This window comes from Clarias gariepinus, chromosome 4, assembly GCF_024256425.1.
Source record: "Clarias gariepinus isolate MV-2021 ecotype Netherlands chromosome 4, CGAR_prim_01v2, whole genome shotgun sequence".
Lineage (NCBI taxonomy): Eukaryota > Metazoa > Chordata > Actinopteri > Siluriformes > Clariidae > Clarias > Clarias gariepinus.
In genome coordinates this window covers 15,266,176-15,288,201 of record NC_071103.1, presented here as the reverse complement: position 1 = coordinate 15,288,201, position 22,026 = coordinate 15,266,176, and the positions used below count along the sequence as shown (strand labels likewise).

Sequence of the window (22,026 nt, the reverse complement as noted above, 5' to 3'; positions counted from 1 at the left end):
GGGGAAGTAATTATGGTGGAGGAAGAGTTACTTGTCACCAATCACTGCATGTCCATTTACACCTCTTAGTTAGTTCTGCCTTATATTGCTGCTCAAGCTTTTCCCTTACACACTAATTGATTCATGTGGAAAGAAGAAGAGCCTGGAGAGAACATTTAACTGCTCCTGTGTCTGGCAGGAAGGATGGGACTTGTGAAAAGCATCCTTATAAAGTTGTAGTGTTATCTTTAGTTGCTTAATAATGCAATGAAATGTTATAAATAAGCTAGTCATTCTTTGAGTTAAAGTTAGAATGTCTAAAGTTATTCTTCTTTGCACTTTTCTGTCTTGCGCTCCTATAAAATAACCTATTGAGGGAGAAGCGCAGAAGCTGCTGGAAGTCAACCAATAAGAAATAAGACAGCGACAGTGGCAGAAACGGAAGCAGTGATGAGAGGAAATGTGCTTCGCTTAAAGTGACTTGGCATTTCCTGGTTGCGGAGAGACAAGACAAAAAGTCAGAGAGCGACAGAGGGATTGAGCAAGAGAGCGAGAGAGAGAGTGAGGGAGTGTAAGTTTGTGTGAGGTGGAACAGAAGTATGTGCCGGAAGACATGAGTAAGAGTAAATGTTCCTGAGAGTTGTAGCCGTGGTGCCTCTGAAGAGACTGGGGTTCCAGTGCCCCGCTTCATCTTCCCTCAACTGCCATGAGACATGGACTGGACCCTAACAGAACGCCAACCGGTAAACCTCAACCATCTGCTTTTCCTAAGCATGCAAAATAGCCACGACCGAGTGTTTTTAACATAGCGCAGCATCTTGCTTTTCAAAAGGCTTGTAGCGTCTTGTGTATCTCAAGTGCATGGCTTGTTTGTGGTGAGGTTCATGATGAGCCAACTTCCTCTATACACTGATCAAGCTCTATCAGTCTATCACAGGGTTTACGCATAGCTAGTTTTCCAGCACGCATCATACACATTAGAGGCTTTTTACAGGGTGTTCTTGTGCTATGACTCAGTTCTACACTTTGGAGGAAGATTTTGAGTAGGCTGTTGACATCTTGCCATCTCCAGAGATGAATGGTGCTGGTGGCTTCTAGTTTGGCAAAAGCAAAAATAAATACCTTTGGATATTGTGAATTACTACAATTAGTAATGGATTTGATTACAGTCTGTATTTAAGAAGGAGATAAGATACTGCATGCAAAATGGTTTTTGAGTCATCATTTTATAAGGAATGCTGTAAATTGGCATGGAAACATAAGATAATTCAAACCTGTGGATTACTTTTTGTGGGTTTCATATTGGAGCTAACAGGTAAACAACATTAGATGACCATGAACTTAGAAGTCTGGTTGTGTTGTTGTTATTAAATCTTGTGGTAATATGCTCTTTCTCTTACTCTGTTATTTAATAACATAAGGATAATAATGAACTCTGAACTTCGTCACATGTAATCGCACATCACATCTTCATCTCTTTCACCGAGACTATTAAACTTCCCTCTGTGATGCTTTTGCACAAGTTTGTAAGTTGTGCAAGCGGGTGATGGTGTAAAGGCTTGACCGTTGTCCTGAACCATTTAAGAGAAATCTAGGTTCTCACGTTGGGCAGAACCAATCAAACATGTGGTTTGTGTCTTGCAATATTCTCCCAGTGACATCACACGGAAGCACCCACTGCAACATCCTGTTTCGCCAGCAAACAGCAGTAGCAAACGGGCGATAACATACAGTGTGAAACACCACACATTGTGGCTTCACAACTTACTACACAAACATCCACGCTGCTCTTGTAAGAAAAAAAGGTCAGGGAAGATCCTATCTTATGTGAAGAATGTCTTCACCCACACTTTTAGCACTTTTTGTCTTTACATTACTAATGTTACACTAATGTGTTAAGGGTTTAGTGCTGTGTGGCAAAGTTCTAATTCTTTACTTTTTAAGTAACACTGCACTTAAATGATCATCAGAATGGTTATGTGGATTCTTGTGCCCTTCGCTTCTTGAAGTAGTTCCTTCTGGAACCGTTGTTGTGTTCAGAAACATTGAAGAGCCCCCCCACCAAAAAAAACTATCAGCATTCTAGATTTGTGTTCTAGTTTGGTTGTGTGTTTCAGTACACGTAGAGAACCTAATCAAAGACGATAGAAAGAGCAGGTGAATACATCAGGCTGATTAACGAGTAACAGCTTAGAATTTGAAACAAAATATCAGTAAACTGCACTCATTGTACACTGATAAAGGGGGATTCCTGACACTTCCTCATTTTCATGCAACCCAATTTTACATGATGTCTTACACGGTACACTGCAAAAAAGAAAAAAAGGATCATTTTTTTAGCAATTTATTTATTGAAAGATTGTCAAATTTGGCAAAATTGTCTGCCAAAATTTACAGAGACAGAACTGATGGTAGCTTTCATCTTTGTTCTCCGGACAACCTTTTTTTCCAGATGCCCCAAACAATTGGAATGGAGATTAGTCAGAGAAAATTACTCTACCCCAGTCTTTAGCAGTCCAATCTCAGTTTTTTTTTTTTTTTTTTGTTTGTTTGTTTTTTGCAGAATATTAGTCTGTATCTGATATTTTTCCCGAAAAAAAGTGTCTTTTTTGCTGCCCTACTTAAATTGTATGAAGGTGAGCACCACCATCAGTCCTGTGTTATGCCCATTGCTTCTTGAGAGTGGGAACACAGCCATGAATAGAGAATAGTACATCCTTTGTGAGCAACTTCTCCCAACCATCCAAAAACAGTTGGCCAATAAACAATGCTTTTTCCAGCATGATGGCGCACGATGGCGCACCTTGCCATGAGGTTAAAGTGGCTCAGCGAACAAAACATGAAAATTTGGGGTCCATAGCCCCAGATCTTAATTCCACTGAGAACTTGTGGTCAATTCTCAAGAGGCGGGTGGACAAACAAAAGCCCTTAAATTCTGATAAACATTGATTTCGCAAGAATGGACTGCAATCAGTTAGAATGTGGCCCAGACGTTGATTAACAACATGGCAGAGCGAATTGCAGAGGTCTTGCAAAATAAGGGTCGACACTGTAAACATTAACTCGTTGCATAAACTTAATATCATTGTCAATAAAAGCCTTTGACACTTAATTACAATACTTCTAATTATTCTTCAGTATACCATAGTAACATCTGACGAAAAGATCTAAAGACACTGGAGCAGCAGACTTTGGAAAATTAATATTTTTGTCATTCTCAAAATTTTGAACTGCTAAGATGTCAAGAGTCCAAAAAGAAAAGTACTTTCTTCGGCTGTTGAAATAATCTGTTATCTGGCACTGTAGTACTTGATATTGTAATCACAGTCAAAATGATATTATGGTAATTTGTGTCAATTCTTTCTTCCTGTGTTCAGCAGAAAGACCTGCAGCCATGTCTGGAAGCTTTTGTGGCGTCCTTTGAGAAGATCATCGATGTACAGTCCCTGGAGCCACGCCGGTGAGACAGTCACACAGTGACAAATAGAAAGCTCGTACAAGACCTTGTAAACAACCATTGTTAGATTCTCAATGGAATATGTGCCAGATGCAACCGGAAAGACAACCAGATTTGTCTTTTTAATTAAGTGTTTTAAAAGAGTTGTACCAAGAAACTTTAGCAACTCTCATGGAAAACTTTGCTGGGCGTCGATCTTTGGTGTTTTACATAAAATCTCCTACCCAGATAGAGAGCTCTTCCATTATGTAACTTTCTGCCTTTGTTAATACTGTTTCATGCTAGTCCTGTTAGTGACCACAAAAAACTGTGCGACTGCAGTGGGCACCAGGATCATCGTTCACAGACATAGGCCTTATTTAAAATGTTTACCCCATTCAAATCGTTTCCTGCAACTAAGAATCTCATCACCATACTTTTTTGGAAGTCTATAAATAAAATAAAAGTTTTATATCTTCATTCTTAAGAACTTGAATCACAAATCCCTGTTCGACTTGAACGCTCCTCATATATCTTCATTTCTACTTTTCTTATTATGTTACATATGTTATATATCTTAGCTCATACCGTAACACCTGTCCATACTGTATGTCTGCAGTCTGGAGGAGTGGAATGCTGAGGTGCCTGTCGTGCCGCGAGATTTTCTCGTCTTCCTGGGAACGCAGCTATGGCACAGCGTCCTGCACCTGTCCGGTCAGGCGCAAAGCAACAGCACGCCTCACCCACTGCTCCTCATCAAGTTCTTCATCATCACCTGCAGGCAAGAACTCACTAGGATTACATTTACTGCTTTTTGCTGTTTCTCCTGGACTTCATTGTTCCTCTAGTGATTGACCTTTTTTTTGTCTAGTTCAGAATTACGCAGACACCGGTTCCTTTAATCAATGTTCGATGAGTCACACTTAAATGTTAAGTTAAATGCAGCACCAAATGTGAAATTTAGACAATAGTGACACAATAGTGACACAATAGTGACATTCCCTTGAATGCTTTTGTAGTTTTTTTTTATGTTTTACTTGCTGCTGAATTATCTTGTGCTGGCTTGTGCTTTGTTCTTCAAACTAGTTTAACAAGCATAGTGTCAACAGTGGGTGGGAGCAGTGTATTTGTCTTTGAACTAACTGTGAATGAACTTGCAGGAACATGGAGAATATCGACCCTGATAAAACTCCTGGCTTTGTGCTAGAAACCATCAAGCTCTTGAACTACTGTCTGAATCAGGTGTGCATTTATGATATTAAAATTGATATTGATATTGATTGATATTCTTTTATGCATTCACACACACACATTTTATTCATATACAGTATATACTGTATATGTTTGTGTGTGCATTAAGCTTGTGTTTAACAAAATAAATCAGCATATGTTAATATAAAAACGCACTCAATTCCTTCTTTTCCTTTTTTTACTTTGTGAACAAAAGTAAAAAATGAGTTAATCCTTTACAGCTTTGTGCTTGCTATTTTTGTGACACTCAAGCCATTTACAAAACTCATGTAAATCTGTGTTTAAAAGGCATGGAATGTGGGTGTGGTGTGTTTGGGTGTGTTCCAGATAAAGAAGAAGCCTGAGGAGCAAAGCACTCTGCAATCAGTGGTACAGCACTGCCTGCTGCTCTGTGAAAACCTCTTTGACCCTTATCAGACATGGCGAAGACGGCAGGCAGGGTGAGTGTGTTTGAGCATGTGTGTGTGTGTGCGCGTGTGTGAAAGGGGCAGGGTTTTAGCCAATGTCAGGAATGTGGGGGAGATGAAGACACCCCTTCGTGAGACTCTTATATTAAACACACACCCACATACACATGCATCATCACCCAGATCCATGTGCATGCTGCCACTATGCTCACGAGATGTCCAACAACACATGTAAATATACACTTGATACAGTATGTGGATGGGTGTGTAAATCACATTATTGTGTCTGTTGCAGGGAGGAGGTCAGCATGCTGGAAAGGAGCAAATATAAATTCTCCTCTCTCACCCTGCCAGAGGAGCTACCTGCATTCTTTCATGGTACACTAAGCGGCCCTACTTATTTCTGTCAATGTTTAAACACACACACACACACATTCCCTATAGTCACGATACCACATCTCCGTGATCATCACCTACTGTATATATTTGTTATTTATTATTTACTACTAGTTTAAGGTTTGGACACACCTTCTCTTTCAGTGTTTTTTTTTTATATTGTACATTAACGCTAAAGACATTGAATGTAGAATATGTATGGAATTATGTAGTAAGCAATTATTAAGAATATGTTTGATATTGTAGCTTTGAAGACAGCTTGACACATCTCTCATCAGATTCATGAGCTAGTCACATAAAAGGGTTTTCAGTTCACAGGTGTGTCTTGTCAAGAGTATATCTATGACATTTATTGCCTTCTTGATGTGCTTGTACTTGTGTCTTGTGCAGATGGAGGGTGGGTACAGAGTCAGCAGCCCTATTATTGCTACTAAAATTACCGTACAAATCCATACCAAAAAATCTCAGGAAATTTGGAAATATATCCCCAAGTGCAGTCCCTTAAAACCATTAAACGCTATGATGAAACTGGCTTTCATGAGAAATGTCCCAAAAAAAAAAATACCGAGAGCTACCTCTGCTGCAGAGGATATGTTTATTAGAATGGACAGATTGGAGCACACGTGAATGCTTCTCTGATTTCAAACAGCAGACATATTTCAACACCCACTGTTCAGAGGAGACTGCATGAGTCAGGCCTTCATGGTCACTACCTCATTAGGGTGACAGAGAGAATGGGAAGAGTTTGCAAAGTTGTCATAAAAGTAAAAGGTTGCTACTGGAAAGAATATGAGTCAGCCATTATATTTAAATCCTAAAAAAACTTTTGCTATCATTTTACATTGTGTGCATATTCTGCCTTGGCTGTGTGTGCAGACTGTCTGCAGGAGAGTGAGCGGATTCCCGAACCTCTACTCATTCGGCTGGTGCATCTACAGGGTGCGATCATCAGCGGGTGCAAGGTAAATCACTACGCTATACATACTTCCTTTGTCAGACGGCTTTATGTTTGAGTGAAATCAGTGATTGTGCATGATACTGTGTGTTTCTGTGTGTATGTGTGAGTGTAGAAGAATGGCCTGCTCTCCATCACCCCCTATGCAGTGGAGGATCTTATGTCTGTGCTGCGCTCGTGGTGCCTCCGTCCTGCGCAAGATGAGACCAAAGACCCACAAGTGTTGCGGGTTACTCTGCGCTGCCTGACGGCCATGATCCATCTGCTGCACGGCAGCAGTCCTGCCGAAAGGCAGGTGGAGATTAAGACCGTGCTCAACAACTATTTCCAGCTGCTCAACTGGAGCAGACCACCAGTGAACGAGCAGGGAGATGGCCTCGTCTGGGAGGAAAGCATCATCACCCTGCAGACACACATGCTCAGTAAGAGATGCATCTCATGTCAGAGCTTATCCATTCATCTTGCATTATAATTATACTGTCAGTTTCATCCTTAACCTCAGTGTAATACAGGATTTGTGTGTGGGTGTGAGAGAACCATTTGCATGGTCAAATTTTTCACTCTGTTCAGGGTTGTCCCACCCTGCTGACTCACTTCAAAACTGCCTCGACTAAAAACGCAACCACGTAGTGATCCACTGATCCTCTTGTGCTGTAATTCATGGTCAGCTTCTTTATGTGGAGAAACAGAGAAGTGACTTTATACAGATATGTTCTTTTGTCCGCCTTTGAATCTGATCACTTCTCTAGCGGCACTACACGTTATTTCCTGTTTATCACTGTACAGTGACATAATGTAAGAACAGATTTGAAGGGATTTTAATATTATCACTGTTCTCATTTCTAAAATTACAAAATAAAGTCTACACACCACTGTTGAAATTGCAGGTTTTTGTGAAATAAAAACCTATATAAATTTTTTCATTATTATTTTTGATTTATTTGAAATTAAATTGCCTTTCGTGTGATATGCCAGCCAGCAATATTCAAGTGAAAACAAATATAAAGAAAATAATTATAATGACTTGGTTGTGTAAGCGGTACCATCGTAACTAATACATTGTTAGAGCACTTTTTGCTTGCAATACAGCACTCATTCTTTTTGGATTGGAGGCTGCCATCAGATCACATCTGGATTTAGCAAATGCAGACCTTTGTTAGATTTATCAAACTGCAACGGGATCTCCAGTGCACAATCCAGTTAAAGTCATTCCACAGTTGTTGGTTTTTGCTAGGATTTCGATCTGGGCTGTGATTGGGCCATTAAAGAAAAAAAAACAAAAAAAAAACATTAAGCTTCTTCTTTTGAAGCCATTCCTTTCTTGACATGTGTTAATGCTTTGGGTTGTTATCGTGCTGAAATGGGAAGGCTTCTCTTCATCTATAATTCTCTAACAGAGGCCTTCATGCTTTGTGGCAAAATGAATTGGAATCTATCCATCACTGCATTAATCGCGACTAGTGCCAATAGACTGTATAAAAAGACCCGGACAAACCTATGTGAAGTCACCAATAAGTTTTCTAAAGAGCGGTTTTGAAGCTTAACTGTGGGGGCTCTTGTCATCACCATCTCGGCAGGAGCTGCAGAAACCCTGATTAATCCATAAATGGAGCCTGGACGCTTGTTGGAACCTGCCTACCTACAGTTACCACAAGCTAGCTAGGTTAGCTTTGGCTTAACTAAAATGCTAAGGTGGCTAACATTAATTTACATTCCAACGTTATTTTGCATTTGATTGAACTCATCCATCATCCAGCTAAGGTGATGCATAGCAGACAGCTATTCCGTTTGACACCTGCCCTGCAGCTGTCACTCAGATCGGACATGCCCATAATTATACATAATTTTATGGCTTAATGTAATTTTAACTGATGAGTTTAATGAAGAATTACTCTAAACAGTTGTCATGAATCTAGCTATGGAGAACAATTTTTTTTTTTTTTTGGACCAGGCTGCAAACATGTTCATTTTTGTTGTACAGTAAAGTTGGTCAAAGTGGGCTGACTCATTTTTGGAGTCTAGTGGTCATTTGAGGAACTGCATATTTTGGCACTTGGGCTTATTTCACAGAACCAGACATTGCCCTTGCTAGAACCCCAGTCCCAGCTGACAGGAGGTCATGCCCCATAGCATGATGTTGTCACCACCATGCTTGTCACCACCATAGTTCATATGGTGGTCTTTGGGGGAACCACCTTATGGTTTTTTTTTTATCACCTCAAGCTTGTGATGTTGTTTTTTGTGCCCAAGATATATTGTACCAATATACAATTTATCAAGTGGTTCAGCTTAATTAAGGTATGCTTATAATAATTATATAATAATTATTATAAGCATACCTTATTATGGGTATATTAATAATAATTTTTTTTTTTTTTGTGTGTGAGAAAGTTCTTTCTATCACCTGACATGTGACTAATATAAGATGTTGTCACATACAGGAAATAACCAGCACTTTCCAGCTATTCCTGCTGCTCCTGTAATGTTGCCTTGTGTCTCTTGGCAGCCTCCCTGATAAGTTATCCTTTTGTCCTTTTGTCTATTTTGGAGTGACGTTCTGTCCTTGGTTATGCCTTCATTGTGTTTCATATTACACGTCATGTTTTGGAAAAAATATCAATACTGATCAATACTTTTGCAAGCTCTTTATGGACCATGACCTCAACAATCAGATGAACTTTAGAAGATGTGGAGATGTTCTTATAAAAGCAGCTCATTTTAAATTGGGGTTTGAATGTGATTGGTGAGTCACATGCCTCACTATAAAGTCATTTCTAAAGTTTTTCTTCACTTGAATTCTTATCAGTTGTTATATCACATTAAAGGTGGAAAAAGATCTGAAAGGATTTATAACCTACAATATTTAAAGGAGAGTGTGTAGACCCCATCAGGATCATAAGTGTTTTCTGGAAAGCTTTCTGTCTCACCGTTGTGTCTAGACAAAGATTTGTGTTTTGGAGACCTTGCAGTGAACCTTGAAAGGAAGGGCTGTATTTGGTTACATTTTAATGAGTTTCAAAACAGAAAGCCTTAGCTAACATTCTAACCAAAATTGCTCACTCAGTGATCTTTAGTGCAAGATCATTGTAGTGCATGACCCTAAAGATTAAAACGTAAATGTGTTCTTCTTTAGATGCCATCCCGGAGATCCTGCAGTGTCCTGACCGGCCCGTCCTGCAGGCCATTTTTCTGAACAATAACTGTTTCGAGCACATTCTCCGGCTCATCCAAAACAGCAAGGTCAGTGTACGCAATCATACTCCGATGTGCTCGCTGTGAGTAAGGAGTCTCTGCCATGTGCTCGGCACTCGTGTCCGATCACGTGATCTGGGACTAGAACAAAAATCCACCATAGTGAAATAAGATTGGAAAATTTATATGACTTCACCAAGTTGCCAATACATTAGGTACATCTGCTTGTATCAAACCGTCGTCTGTCTGTTGGTCTGTCTGTCTATCTGTCTGTTTCTAGTCAAGAGCAAAGGTTTGTCTGCCACTAGAACAAAATACAGGCCAGAAAGTAAATGAGATTTGACAGAGACCTGTGTGTCTTATACAATATGTACAGATGGATTAAATGTCCATGTATATAAGAATTAAAATATAGCCAAGTACTGTAGTGAGGTGTTGGATTGAAAGCGAGTATGTTGTAGGTTCGGTTAAGTATTTCGACAGTATGCTTTTGAAACTTTGGTAGTCGTGTGGTAAGACTGTAAGCTCAGGTTTAGGAAGAATTTATGTTCTATTCTTATATGTGCTTTTCTTCTTTTCTCTCATTTGGACCCTGCTGTTTTCTTCGATTCATTAAAAGAAACTGCTGAACATTTTCTGACTGTCTATAGTTATCGCGTGTTTTTCATATCTGTATGTGTTTATGTGTGTCTGTGTGTTTGTATGTACGCTCACTGCAGCTCTATCAAAGCAGCAGGGGTAGATCAGAGTATGAGGCTCAGTGTGACCTCACCATGCGTTTGCTCACAGAAGCCGAAGTGGAGCAGGTACTTTCCCCTGAGCACCCGTCCACAGGAAACTCACCCTCCTCCTTATATACACACACGGAATCAGACACACACACACACACTTATTTTTTTCTTATCAACAAATATCTGTGTGCGTGCAGTCCTGCTGCACACAGAGACCTGCAAACATGCACACAAGAAAAACAAGAAATGGAGTCTTGTTTTCAGCCCTTATACTGATATGGAGGGAGAGTTTGTTGTTGGCGAGCGTTTCGTGTGCTTGGGTGCATGGGGGTTTACATTTGGCGTGAACGTGTCTGTGTATGTGTTAGCTAGAGATTTTTGTGTTGTTGTGTCAACCTTCATGTTTTTCTGTAATGGGTCATGGGTTTGTTGCATGTGCTGTCTTATGTAATGGGTTTCACATAGAGAGTTTCACGTAGAGTTTGGTGATGGCTGGTTACTTTTGGAGTTCTGGGTAATCATGCATTGGTGATTTTATTTTGATAGATATGCATAAGGTTTTGGCAAGTGAATTATTTGGACATATTTTTTTTTTTATGTCTATGTGTGTGTGCATGCATGTATGTTCATGTGTTTAGCTCTAAATGGGGAACAGAATCGCAATGTTAAAAGGAATATATGATAAGTTTGACACCAGGCTTCATTTGTGAAACCGGATATGAGTCCTGAAAATCTAGTTAGTATAGAATTGCCACAAGAGCCTTGATTAACTAGCTTCAAAACATAAAGTAAAGGCATGCTGAGGAGAGGCAGGTTTATTTATATAAGACATTTTATACACCGGCAGATCAAGGTGCTTTACAAAGAAAGAAGCAACATAAAATAGAACGAAGAAATAAAAGACATATAATACAGCTAAGTAAATAAAGTAGGAAATGTTCTACATGACATGGATAGAGATCGGTTAATAATTAATTTAATTAAACAAGGTTTTATTAGTAGGGCGCCCTCACCACACACCCACACAAAACTCCTGCCATGTTTGCTAACCATCGATTGGCCAAACTATTATGAAACATTGTTTAGGACTTGCCAAAAAAAAAAACAGACTTTGTCTTGAGAATCCATTCATTTTACACGTTTTGGACCACTTCGGAAAAACTCCCATCTTATGCTCAATTTTTGAGAAGCACACTTGAAACCCGACATTCCACCTTTATAGATTTATCGCTGATAAATGATCCGGAGGATAGAGTAGCAAGGAAAACACACTGAGATTACGTGAGAAAGAAACCTTGGGAGAAACCAGCCTCATTTGGGTGATAAACAATAACTTAATAATAAATTAATTTCTTTAATGGCCGTACGTTAATAATCATAATGTGCAATTGCATAACATGATATACATCGGATCAGTTGGAAATTGTGGACTAAGAGTGGCAAAAGTATCAGAGATGACAAGAAATGCTGAGCGGTGTGAACTGATACAAAGTAGACTCATCTATTAGTCAGAAAAACAGAGTTGATGCACAGCAGCTGCATTGCTGTAGCTGCTCTTTAACATTTTATTTGTCATTCGGTTGTCTTCAGCTCTCTGTAAGCTTTCCCTTTTATAATGTCTGTAGACGTTACTAAATTCAAATCTGATGTGTTACTGTATGAATGCGCTTCTTTATGTTTTATTAACATGAAAAAGAAACATAATCAGAATTATCATCAGAATGTAAAAATTGTACTTCGGTTAGGGCTATTAAAACATTTACATGCTAGTTAACACAAAGATTGATAAATGAGTGAAATCATTTCACTTTTTTTGAAACAAAAAACATTGGCATGTAGATTAGGTTGGGCCTCTTTGTTCCTGTAACCACTAGCTCGCTCGTTTTTTTGTTAAATCATAAAACGAGACATGTCAAGTCAAACACTCAAATATGTGTACTATTTTTTTTTTATCACGTCAATCAAAGATAATTTTTATTTAAATATGGCCTCTAACTTGCTCCAACCTTGCTCATAGGGAATGAATTTGCATTCTACAATGGAAAGGTAGTGAATAAGCTAAAATCTACCACTGTAAAATCTCCGCCCTGCTTCTGCATGTATTTTGTAGAAAGCAACAAATCTTTAAGACTTGTTCAAATTTTAAATGGAGAACATTGGTCAAACCGTTTGGGAGTTATGATGGGTTCTTTGGTACCTGACAACAACAACAAAAAAAAGACTTTCCCGAAGGAATCCATTCATTTTACACTCACACAAAAAACACCTGCTAAACCACTTGAGAAAAACTACCATTCTGACCCTAGTTTTTAAAAGATGCACACAACTTATCCTGCAAAGCCTCCAATTTGGAAAAAGGAATAAATGCCCTAGGACTAACGGTTCACAAGATATACAGCGAAAAAATGAGCACAGACACTTTCTAGTGATCAAAAAACTTGTCAGTGTGTCAGTCAGCTGTGACCCAATGGTCTTTGCTAAGACTAATGGTTTAAACCACACCCCCTCACACACTCAGGATCAGCGAAGGACCAGTATTAGCCACAAACAAACAGTTTTCACCATTTTGTTCAAGATACTGATGCATTCAAATGCGTTTACATTTAATCATTTGGATGCCCTTTTGCAGACGAGCAGTTGAGGGTTAAGGGCCTTACTCAAGGGCCCAACAGGTGGTCCTGGGACCTTCCGAACTGTAGTCCAATGCCCTAACCACTGAGCTACCACTGACCCTGAGCATGCCTCTACTTTACAGTTTCTCCAGGAATTGTCTCAAGTTATTATTATTAGTAGTAGTAGTAGTAGTATTAGTATTAGTATTAGTAGAAACTACCTAGTGGGAAAAAAACTAGTGTTGTACATATACAATGTAGTTACAGTTGCAGTGCTAGATGAACATACATGCATCATAAATGTACCAGGGTGTCCATCAGGGGAGAGTATAACACTGAGTGGTGACAAGGAGATGGTAGTAATTTGGTTATAAGTTGCTCATCTGTGTGTTTGTAGGTTTGGGAAAAAGGGTCTGACGGTATTACAGTACATGCTATTGGAGTCCTTACCGCCATCATGAGCAGCTCACCATCTGCCAAGGTATGTGTGCTCATGAGTTTTACATACACACACTAGCATGCATCTTCATGCCTACATCCACCTTTTCTTGCCTTTGAAGTTGTGTAACCCTTCTAGTCATTTAGCTCGCTGACTGTTCGTGCTGATATTTTTGTGGTTTTGAAAGCTTAGTTAACATACAGAGGAGAAATGGCTTTAGTTTATCTTATGTACTTTGTTTAAACGCCTGATATAAAACCGCAGTGACCCCATGAAGTATTTTTTTTATCTTTATCTATTACACTTGTAATCACTTTCGAGTGCACTTTTTACCAGTATTAGTGTTATATTTGTGAAGTGTAGTGAAGTTAAATTAAACAGATGCATACATGTACATGAGCGCTTTTGAAAAATCACAGTATCCCTGTATTATGTGTTATGAAGAAGTTATGTAAGTTATAACTTAAAGTTATACGTAAGTGTGTTTTTTTCTATTGGATTTACTTTGCAGGAGGTCTTTAAGGAGCGCATTGGATACTCCCAGCTCTTTGATGTTTTAAAAAGTCAAGGGCAGCCGACCAAAAGGCTCCTCCAGGAACTCATGAACATGGTACATGAGCTCCCATGTAGTTCAGACAAAATTTCGAATGTGACCTTGCTATGAATATGAACACAAGTTGTCTCACATCCTTTTTTTCTTCTCACATTGTCTGTCCATATCTCCTTCTCTCTTGTCCGCAATGCACATCTGCAGGCAGTAGAAGGAGAGCACTGCCAGGCTGTCCCGCTGGGAATCAGTAACGAGCAGCCCCTGCTCCTGCTTCTGCAGTGGCTTCCCGAGCTAGGTTCTCGCTCTCTGCAGCTGCTGGTGTGCGAATGGTTGTTGGCCGTGTGTCGTGGTTCTTTGGCGTGTCGCTCCGTGGCTGTAGAAGCTGGCTTGGTGGACGCCGTGCTGGATGTGCTGAAGCAGGGTCCCGAGCGGCTTGAACGTCAGTGTGCCGAAGCTCTACTGGGCCTGGTGCAGGAGCTTGGCTCTCTCTCGCTACGTCCTCATCATCTGAAGACCCTCCTGAGCCTGCTTCGCACAAACCCGGGCTCACCACCTCACCCTTACTGCACTTGCACCGTACGGGCACTAGCTGCAATGGCCGCCCACGCCCACACAGGCAGTAGTGCTCTGCAGTACTTTGACCTCAGTCCACCCATGGCTGGCATCATGGTGCCCGCTATCCACCGTTGGCCAGGTAACGGCTTTGCCTTTCATGCCTGGCTGTGCCTTAACACCAACTTCCCTCCACCAGTGCAGCAACATCATTCTGAGTCTCATGTCACCGCCCCTGACAATACACTCCGCATGACCAAGGGCCCTCGTCGCAAACAGCTCTACAGGTCGGTTTGTTGTTGCGTGTAAATATCTTACCTTAACAATTATTGTTATGTCTTTAATCCTATCTGTGATGAACTGTCGTATGCTTAGGTACATTTTTACCTGCTGGATATTACTTTTTATTTCCGAATACTAATTTATTTTTTGAATATTTATCAATATCTTGCTAAGCCAGAGTCTCTTGTCTGTACATGTAATGATCCTTAGACAATTTCTAATGAACTCCTCTAGCTTCTTCACGGCGAGTGGGACAGGGTTAGAGGCTTTCTTTACCATGGAGGGAGTGCTGGTGGTGGCTGTGTGCACCAAGAAAGAGTACATGGCTGTTTCACTGCCTGAGATTCCCCTCAACGATGGTGTCTGGGTAGGTGAAACACACAAGACTACATACACACGCGCGAATATGAATGACTAATGCAGAGCTATAAATATGCTATCCCTTTTTTCCTCAGCACTCCCTAGCTATAGTGCACGTCGCAGGTCGAAGGCCGTTCGGACAAAACCTGGTCACTATCTATATCGATGGAAACCCATGTAAGACAGCACAGCTGCGTTTCCCTACACTCAGTGAGGTAAGCAGGACGAAATTCAGTAGGGTGTAGAATCCAGGAGCATACTAGTTAATGAATTGTCTTAAACCTGATGCAAAACTAAGATCTAACTCCATCTTCTAGCCTTTTACATCCTGCTGTATTGGTTCGGCGGGTCACCGCACCACCACTACCACCACCTCCCCGACTCTGTCTTCCCCAGTCCACTCATCCGAGCTGTCCTTCGGTCCTCCAGCTCTCATACGCTCTCAGTCTTTCCCAGCCTCGTTTTCTGCAGGCGGGGGAGGACGCTGGGGTATGGGCAGGGAGGTCCCAGTCTACACCATTCCCGCAGGACTACAAGACACAGAGTGGGGCTCACCATCATCGCTGGATGGCCTGCTGGGCACCGCCTTCATTTGCCACGAAGCACTGCAACCTACACAGACACTTGCACTCTATAAGGCTGGTGAGAGTCACACACGTACACACACACACACAAATTTCCACACCTGTGAACAACAGCGATGTAATAAAGTGCTTAGCACACATGCAAAACATTTCTTGTAAGGAAATGATATGACACACCCACACATTCACATAAACATGACATTCTTACAGTACACACATATACATACTGTGCATACACATATTCATTGCTCAATACAATGCAAATTAGACTGAAACAAATGGCACCACCACAGCACACTACATTATAAACAAGATAAACCATATAAATGTGGAACTTAATGCACCAGATTCAATAAACTGATTTAAGTTCAGTGGTGTATGAATCAGCTCTCTGTTTTTCTGACTGCAGGTCCCAATTGCGTGTCACTATTTAAAGCAGATGGAGAACTCTCTGAGCTCTGCAGTAAACTCCTGTTGTACTACACACCTCAGGTTGGAACGGTTTCATTTCTCAACCTCTGTCCTCTTTCCTAACAGCAAAAGATTGTCTCACAGCGTAGTCACAGCTTGTGCATGCATATAGCACCTATTATATTATACGGTTATAATAAATGGATTACATCCTAAACTGGTTTATTCGTCTTATACTATAATAATTATGACTTAGAAAATGATTTTGATACTATTTATCAGTTTATAGTAATATTTTCTGTTGTGCAACATCCAGAAAGCAAGTTAGCCCCTTCTATCACTTTTTTTAGAACAGCTACAACACCAGACATGCTTTTGTCTCTCTTTATTTAATAAGCAAAGCTTGACATGATCCTGAAAAATAGGCATGGAGAGTTTCCCAAAATGTGAAAAACTTACCTAACCTGGTAAAGTGCTCATCCTATCATCCGGAGATCGCTAGTCTGATTCCCGGGTGATGCTGTGAAGCTGATTTGCTGAGCTCTCTCAGAGGGGAGGGGTGAGAAGTACTGTACTTAGTGCTCCCAAATTAATCACGGCTCTACAGCCAATCAGAATCGGGGAGGAATTGAACACGACTAAATTAGGGAGAAAATCGGGGGAAAAATCTGTTAAAGATAATTAATCAACATCTTGTGACCAGTTAAATAAAGAAAATCCAGCGAACCTGTGATTGACTATGAAATGAGTCTCTCTGTTTTGTCTCCTCCAGGCGTTTAAAAACCAGATCTGTCTGGATCTGTCTCCCAACCACATGTATGACGGCAGACTAACCGGACACAGGGTTGCCAACTGGGATGTCAAGGTCCGAATGCTTTACCGTTAATTTACCAGGGGCTGTGTAATAATTTGTCAACATTAAGCAAAACATGATGAAGTGCATCATTATCTCTCATTTCTCTAACCCTGCCCCTGGTTGTGTTTGTCTGTGTAGGACGTACTGAACTGTGTGGGTGGAATGGGGGCTCTGCTGCCCCTGCTTGAGCAGGTTTGCGTGCTGGAGCAGGGTGAGACCGCGGCGCAGGACACCTCTGACCTACTGGGAGCAGATCTCCCCTCCCCCAGGAGTCCTGCAGGGATGCTGCTCCCCCTGGGAAAATCCTGTGGTTAGTAAGAATAGTCCAGACGCCAAATTCTGGACACACTGATGAATGACTAAACAGTGTGCAAATCAGTTACCCGCAAGGTCATAATTCTAACATCATGTTACTTATGTAAAACTAGCACTTCATAAATGCATGATATTCATGCCTAAAGTATTTTTTTATAAACTGATATGATGTTAAATTTAGATGGAGTATTCTTCCAACTCTAAATGTTTTTTTTCATCAGAGGGCCGCTTGGAAAGGAACAGCGTAGCTGCATTTCTCCTCATGGTTAGGAACATGCTGCGTAATCATCCAGTCAATCAAGAGAGTATCCTTCAGTGCCATGGACCAGCCATCATAGGAGCCATGCTCGGCAAGGTAACACACACTGGCGAAATATATTATTTATTATAAATATATTACAATATAGATAAATATATTACCACAGCAGGTAAAAAACATTTTCTTAGTGTACATGTGCAGTTATTTCTACCACAGCACTGATAAATTCTCAATTATATCCTAAATAGAAGAAAAAGTTATTTTAGTAATTTTCTTTAACAGCACTACGATGACAGTAATGTTGTCTGTAATAGATTATTATTTTATATATGAGCAGAAAGATATAAACATATAAAGATATAAACAACATACTGTTACAATAAAATGCACTATGATCCTGCACTATGTATACCTATAGCCTTTGATACTGCAGTATGTTGAGAAGGTTTGGTAGTTGATAACCACAACTTCTCTTTAGACTCATAACTGAAAGTACAAATTAGAACTTTGCGTCTATACTGTACTTCATGTTAAGGTTTAAGAATGCCTTTCTTAGACCATGCTGTAAGACATTTGCATAATCTGCAAGGAAACCATACAAAGCACTTTGCATTTGCAAGACTCTCTGACACTAGAGATGTTACATAAATGTCTAAAAAAAACAACAACTTCACAACATGACCTAGTATATGTCTATTTTTTTGGTTAACCTGTTTAGGATTAGGCTTACGTTATGTAAAGGGTCGACCGTACAACTTGTGAATGGGTGTATTCATGTAAACCAATAATTTATGATACCACTTAGAATTTCTGTCTAAGCCATACATTAAATGAGAATTACCAATCCTCTGACCACTTGAATTTGAGGATTCTACCATGTTTTTGTGTAAGTTTTAGTAATAAAGTATATGTTTTTAAACCTTATGACACCAGACACACAGATTGCAGAGTAAACTGTTCGAACATGTTTTATCATTACAATGTAGTCCATAATACAGAAAAGCAATTTTATAAGGAAACTTAATTGTCTGTAACTCTCGGAAAAGTACTAACCGCTCACTTTTGGATTCTCGTACATTTACAAAGGCACGTGGATTTGAAGGATTCAACCACATTAGAGCAAAAAATGGTTGACACTGTTATTGTTAACAGTTTAAACGTTTAAATATAATACAAGGAGGTATTCAATTTAGACCGGGACTTTTGATTGTGCAGAAGAAGAAAAAACCTATGCACTTATCCCAGTGTTTCACCAGCGCTTGGATACCATCAAAGGTTTTCTGTATGCCGAAGCCAGTACAAACTCTTTTAATGGCCCGAACGTAAACCAGAGATGGACAGATTATACAAATCTTGTACTTAAGTAAAAGCAGAGACTCGCTTGGGCAAATATTACTCAAGTAAAAGGAGAAGCTTTTCATTTATATTTTTACTTACAGCAAGTAAGTTAAAGCACAAAAGTACTTCCTTTTGTAAATTTGAATTTACTTAAGTATCAAAGGCTTTTATTAGCTCACAGTAGCCTTTTTAACAATCAAAATCTCTCTTTTTCTCTTGAATGCCTCTCATACATATTGGAGTTTTTTAATAAAATAATGCCATCTCAAATATTTCTTGACAAACCAAAAATGAACGAAAAATGTATTTATTAATGATATCACCCTGCCATGCTGTCCAAGCCCACCAGTGCACCGTACATGGTAATAAGGTGCATCTAGGACTGCACACACCCCTACTTGTTTGCGTACTCACATCCAGTGACAAATACTGTGGATCGGATGGTGTTAAGGTCTGTGGCTTGAATACACCTCATCTTCATTGATGTCTTAAAAGCTTCCATTTCCGTAACCATGCCACAACAAACAGGTTTCATTTTCTGCCAGACTCATGTGCATTACCTTTGCTTTGTTTCTGTCTCACTCTCACTTTCTCTCTGTCAGGTGCCCAGCACGATGATGGATATGAGTGTGTTGATGGCATGCCAGCTGCTGCTGGAGCAGGTCTCCAGTGATGGCAACAGCACTCTGCTGTCTCAGCTCTACCAGCATCTCCTGTTTGATTTCCGTATCTGGAGCCACTGCCACTTTGCAGTCTGCCTCGGTAAATGCTCCCGATCCAGCCCATTGCATTAATGACTTTCATATTAATATTCTTCTATAAAGTCTCGTTGGACTTTAAGTAAAATGCTCTTGTAGACTGCACTGTAAAATGCACTGTTTCAGGTTCTGAGTGTAAAACCTCAAAAAAATTAGTTTAAATGTTAAGGGGAGGGCCATGAGCCATAAAGTGTTTGTGTGTGTGTGTATGTGCAGGTCACATGCAGTATCTGTCCTCTGTATTGAAAGAGGGCAAACAGAAAACACGCAAGAAGTATGGTGTTCAGTACATCCTGGACTCCATTCGCTCACACTACAGGTAATAACAGCAAACTCAAGACAGCCCCGTTACACAAGCTGTTTACTAAAAGAGGACTTACAAACTGTATGTGTGTGTGTGTGTGTGTGTGTGTGTCTGTGTACAGTGTGGAGAAGGATGGCAGTGCTTTGTCAGATGAGAGGAAGACAGTGCAGACGTCTCTCTTTGATCTACTGAAAGATTTCCTGTTGAAGTCTTCCACTACAAAGGAGCTGCACAGTGTTCTGGCTTACACTGCAGTAGTGCAGGACCAGCAGCAGGTAACACACCGCTTCCTCAGCTCTCTGCATTTCCTTGGAAGTCTCTCAAGTCATAATGTTTAGACTTCAGAAAAGTCCTGAAATGAGAACATCTGCCGCTGTCCTCTTTTCTGTTACATTCTGTTCTCTTCTGCGTACAAAGAGGAAGTAACCATCTTTAGCATAACTGCAATTACCATGATTGCCTGTGTGATTGCTATTTCTTTGCTAACACACATAGTCATCCCACACACTCCTAATGAACACGTGTCAGCGCTTCTGGTGTTATGATTGTAGTTGCACTTCAAATGCGTTCCTTTATGATCTTTGTCATGAGCCTTTAAAACTATTTCAGAATGTTTTGTCAATAGCATTCCTAAAGGCTATCTGAAATAAATATACAGTTCTGTGCAAAAAGTCTTAAACCCCCAAAATCAAGCATCACCAGTATACAGTACTAATCACCGGCCTGATCATCTGTCATCATCTGCACCTGTTTCTCACTGGTTTATGCCTTAAGTTAAATATTTTTAATGCTTAAATGATTTATAGGTCACTGTGTGGCTTAACAAAACAAAAACCATTCATCTAAAATGGGTCAGGTACAGGGACTGAACAAGAAATAAGATTCAAAAACGTCCTTCATGATCCCCTTAGGACTATTCCTTAAAAGTACTTTTCTCTTTGATGAGCGGCTCTTTGATGATGGGTGGCTCAAGGCTTTTGCACAGTGCTGTATGATATAAACTACATATAAAATATTCTGAAATACATTTCGCTAATGTCAGGGTTAACCCCTAGAGGGCGCCTTGCGCCCTAAGACTCTTTTTTTGGACTCCATGTCCCAGAGTGCACCTCCATCAGGTGATGGGAGCACTCACCTGAACTGAGGTGACTAATTAGTGTGGCTATAAGAAGCCGGGATTTTGAGTTGACTTTGTCTTGCATCTGTTTTGTTATACTCCTGTGTTGACATTTGGTTTGGTTCATGGTTTAGTTTGATCTTGATTAAAAGTTGGTTTAGTTTATATTATTAAAATACTATTTGAAATCTTAACCTCAACTTATGCCTCGCCTGCAACCCCACAACATCCGTGACAGCTAAGAGTAATTAATTGCCCCCCAGTTGGGTAGAGTAGCCAAAAAATGTACTTAAGAGTAGCTGTACTTCAAAATAATATTTCTCAAGTAGAAGTAAAAAGTAGTCATCCAAAATATTACACAAGTAAGAGTAAAAAGTATTGGTTGAAAAGATACTCAATTACTGAGTAACTGTTTCATCATAATGTCTGATTTGTTTTTTGTTTTTTTAGAAATTATGTAAACAGTCAGACAAAATTATAAAATAATGTACAAATTGTGACATTTTCAAATAATAAAGTAAATGAAATTAATGGAATAAAATAAATTAATAAAATTAAATATCTTTACAAAATAGCAAACGAGAAACACAAATTTCCTAATCTCTCTATTTTCACAATATAAAGCGTTTGAAATAAACACCTACTGTAGGTAACATATGTATGTTTAAACAGTGTAAAGTATTCCTGGTGTAAGATATACTGTATATTCAGTTGTCCTGCAAATGACTCAGAAGATTTAGACAAAATTCGAACATGTGTACAAGAGGTCTCACTTGACCATAAACTGTATCCAGCAGAACAAATGTAAGAAACTTATATTTTTTAGCCTCTAGTATATTTGCTAATTATATATGTTAAGATTCCAACGTTAGATAAAACAACTAAACTAACCATGACATGTTTGCTTCACTGTCTACCATTTCTAAAGACACCCCTCCCCCG

The 22,026-nt window shown here is 39.8% G+C and overlaps 2 protein-coding genes across 4 annotated transcripts in view; both read left to right on the top strand.

Moving 5' to 3' along the window:
- The first annotated feature begins 496 nt into the window (after window positions 1-496).
- Window positions 497-4,317, top strand: LOC128520059 (neurobeachin-like protein 2). The gene is made up of 4 exons (XM_053494076.1): window positions 497-722; window positions 3,357-3,439; window positions 4,035-4,196; window positions 4,287-4,317. Exons 1-4 carry the CDS (start codon window positions 693-695, stop codon window positions 4,315-4,317), a joined length of 306 nt encoding a protein of 101 aa, XP_053350051.1. The 5' UTR covers window positions 497-692.
- A 256-nt stretch (window positions 4,318-4,573) lies between these two features.
- Window positions 4,574-22,026, top strand: part of nbeal2 (neurobeachin-like 2) — a 48,556-nt gene continuing 31,103 nt past the window's right edge. For 2 of the 3 annotated variants that reach the window (XM_053494237.1, XM_053494236.1), the window contains exons 1-20: window positions 4,574-4,657; window positions 4,994-5,106; window positions 5,369-5,451; window positions 6,346-6,431; window positions 6,540-6,846; window positions 9,558-9,664; window positions 10,336-10,422; window positions 13,357-13,440; window positions 13,910-14,008; window positions 14,153-14,787; window positions 15,017-15,149; window positions 15,238-15,357; window positions 15,460-15,784; window positions 16,136-16,218; window positions 16,910-17,002; window positions 17,132-17,303; window positions 17,530-17,663; window positions 19,508-19,667; window positions 19,880-19,982; window positions 20,089-20,242. In XM_053494237.1, coding sequence (XP_053350212.1) covers window positions 4,580-4,657; window positions 4,994-5,106; window positions 5,369-5,451; window positions 6,346-6,431; window positions 6,540-6,846; window positions 9,558-9,664; window positions 10,336-10,422; window positions 13,357-13,440; window positions 13,910-14,008; window positions 14,153-14,787; window positions 15,017-15,149; window positions 15,238-15,357; window positions 15,460-15,784; window positions 16,136-16,218; window positions 16,910-17,002; window positions 17,132-17,303; window positions 17,530-17,663; window positions 19,508-19,667; window positions 19,880-19,982; window positions 20,089-20,242 — 3,156 coding nt within the window. In that variant the 5' untranslated portion in view covers window positions 4,574-4,579. The remainder of the gene's footprint in view (window positions 4,658-4,993; window positions 5,107-5,368; window positions 5,452-6,345; window positions 6,432-6,539; window positions 6,847-9,557; window positions 9,665-10,335; window positions 10,423-13,356; window positions 13,441-13,909; window positions 14,009-14,152; window positions 14,788-15,016; window positions 15,150-15,237; window positions 15,358-15,459; window positions 15,785-16,135; window positions 16,219-16,909; window positions 17,003-17,131; window positions 17,304-17,529; window positions 17,664-19,507; window positions 19,668-19,879; window positions 19,983-20,088; window positions 20,243-22,026) is intronic. The other variant, XM_053494239.1, reaches the window with a different exon arrangement.

What these genes read in the sequence shown, in the direction of transcription:
- LOC128520059 (XM_053494076.1), top strand. Translation starts at nt 693, where the DNA reads ATGGACTGGACCCTAACAGAACGCCAACCG. An exon ending in CCCTAACAGAACGCCAACCG is followed by an intron (nt 723 to 3,356) that starts GTAAACCTCAAC and finishes TCCTGTGTTCAG; the next exon opens with CAGAAAGACCTGCAGCCATG. An exon ending in TTCTTCATCATCACCTGCAG is followed by an intron (nt 4,197 to 4,286) that starts GCAAGAACTCAC and finishes TTTTTTGTCTAG; the next exon opens with TTCAGAATTACGCAGACACC.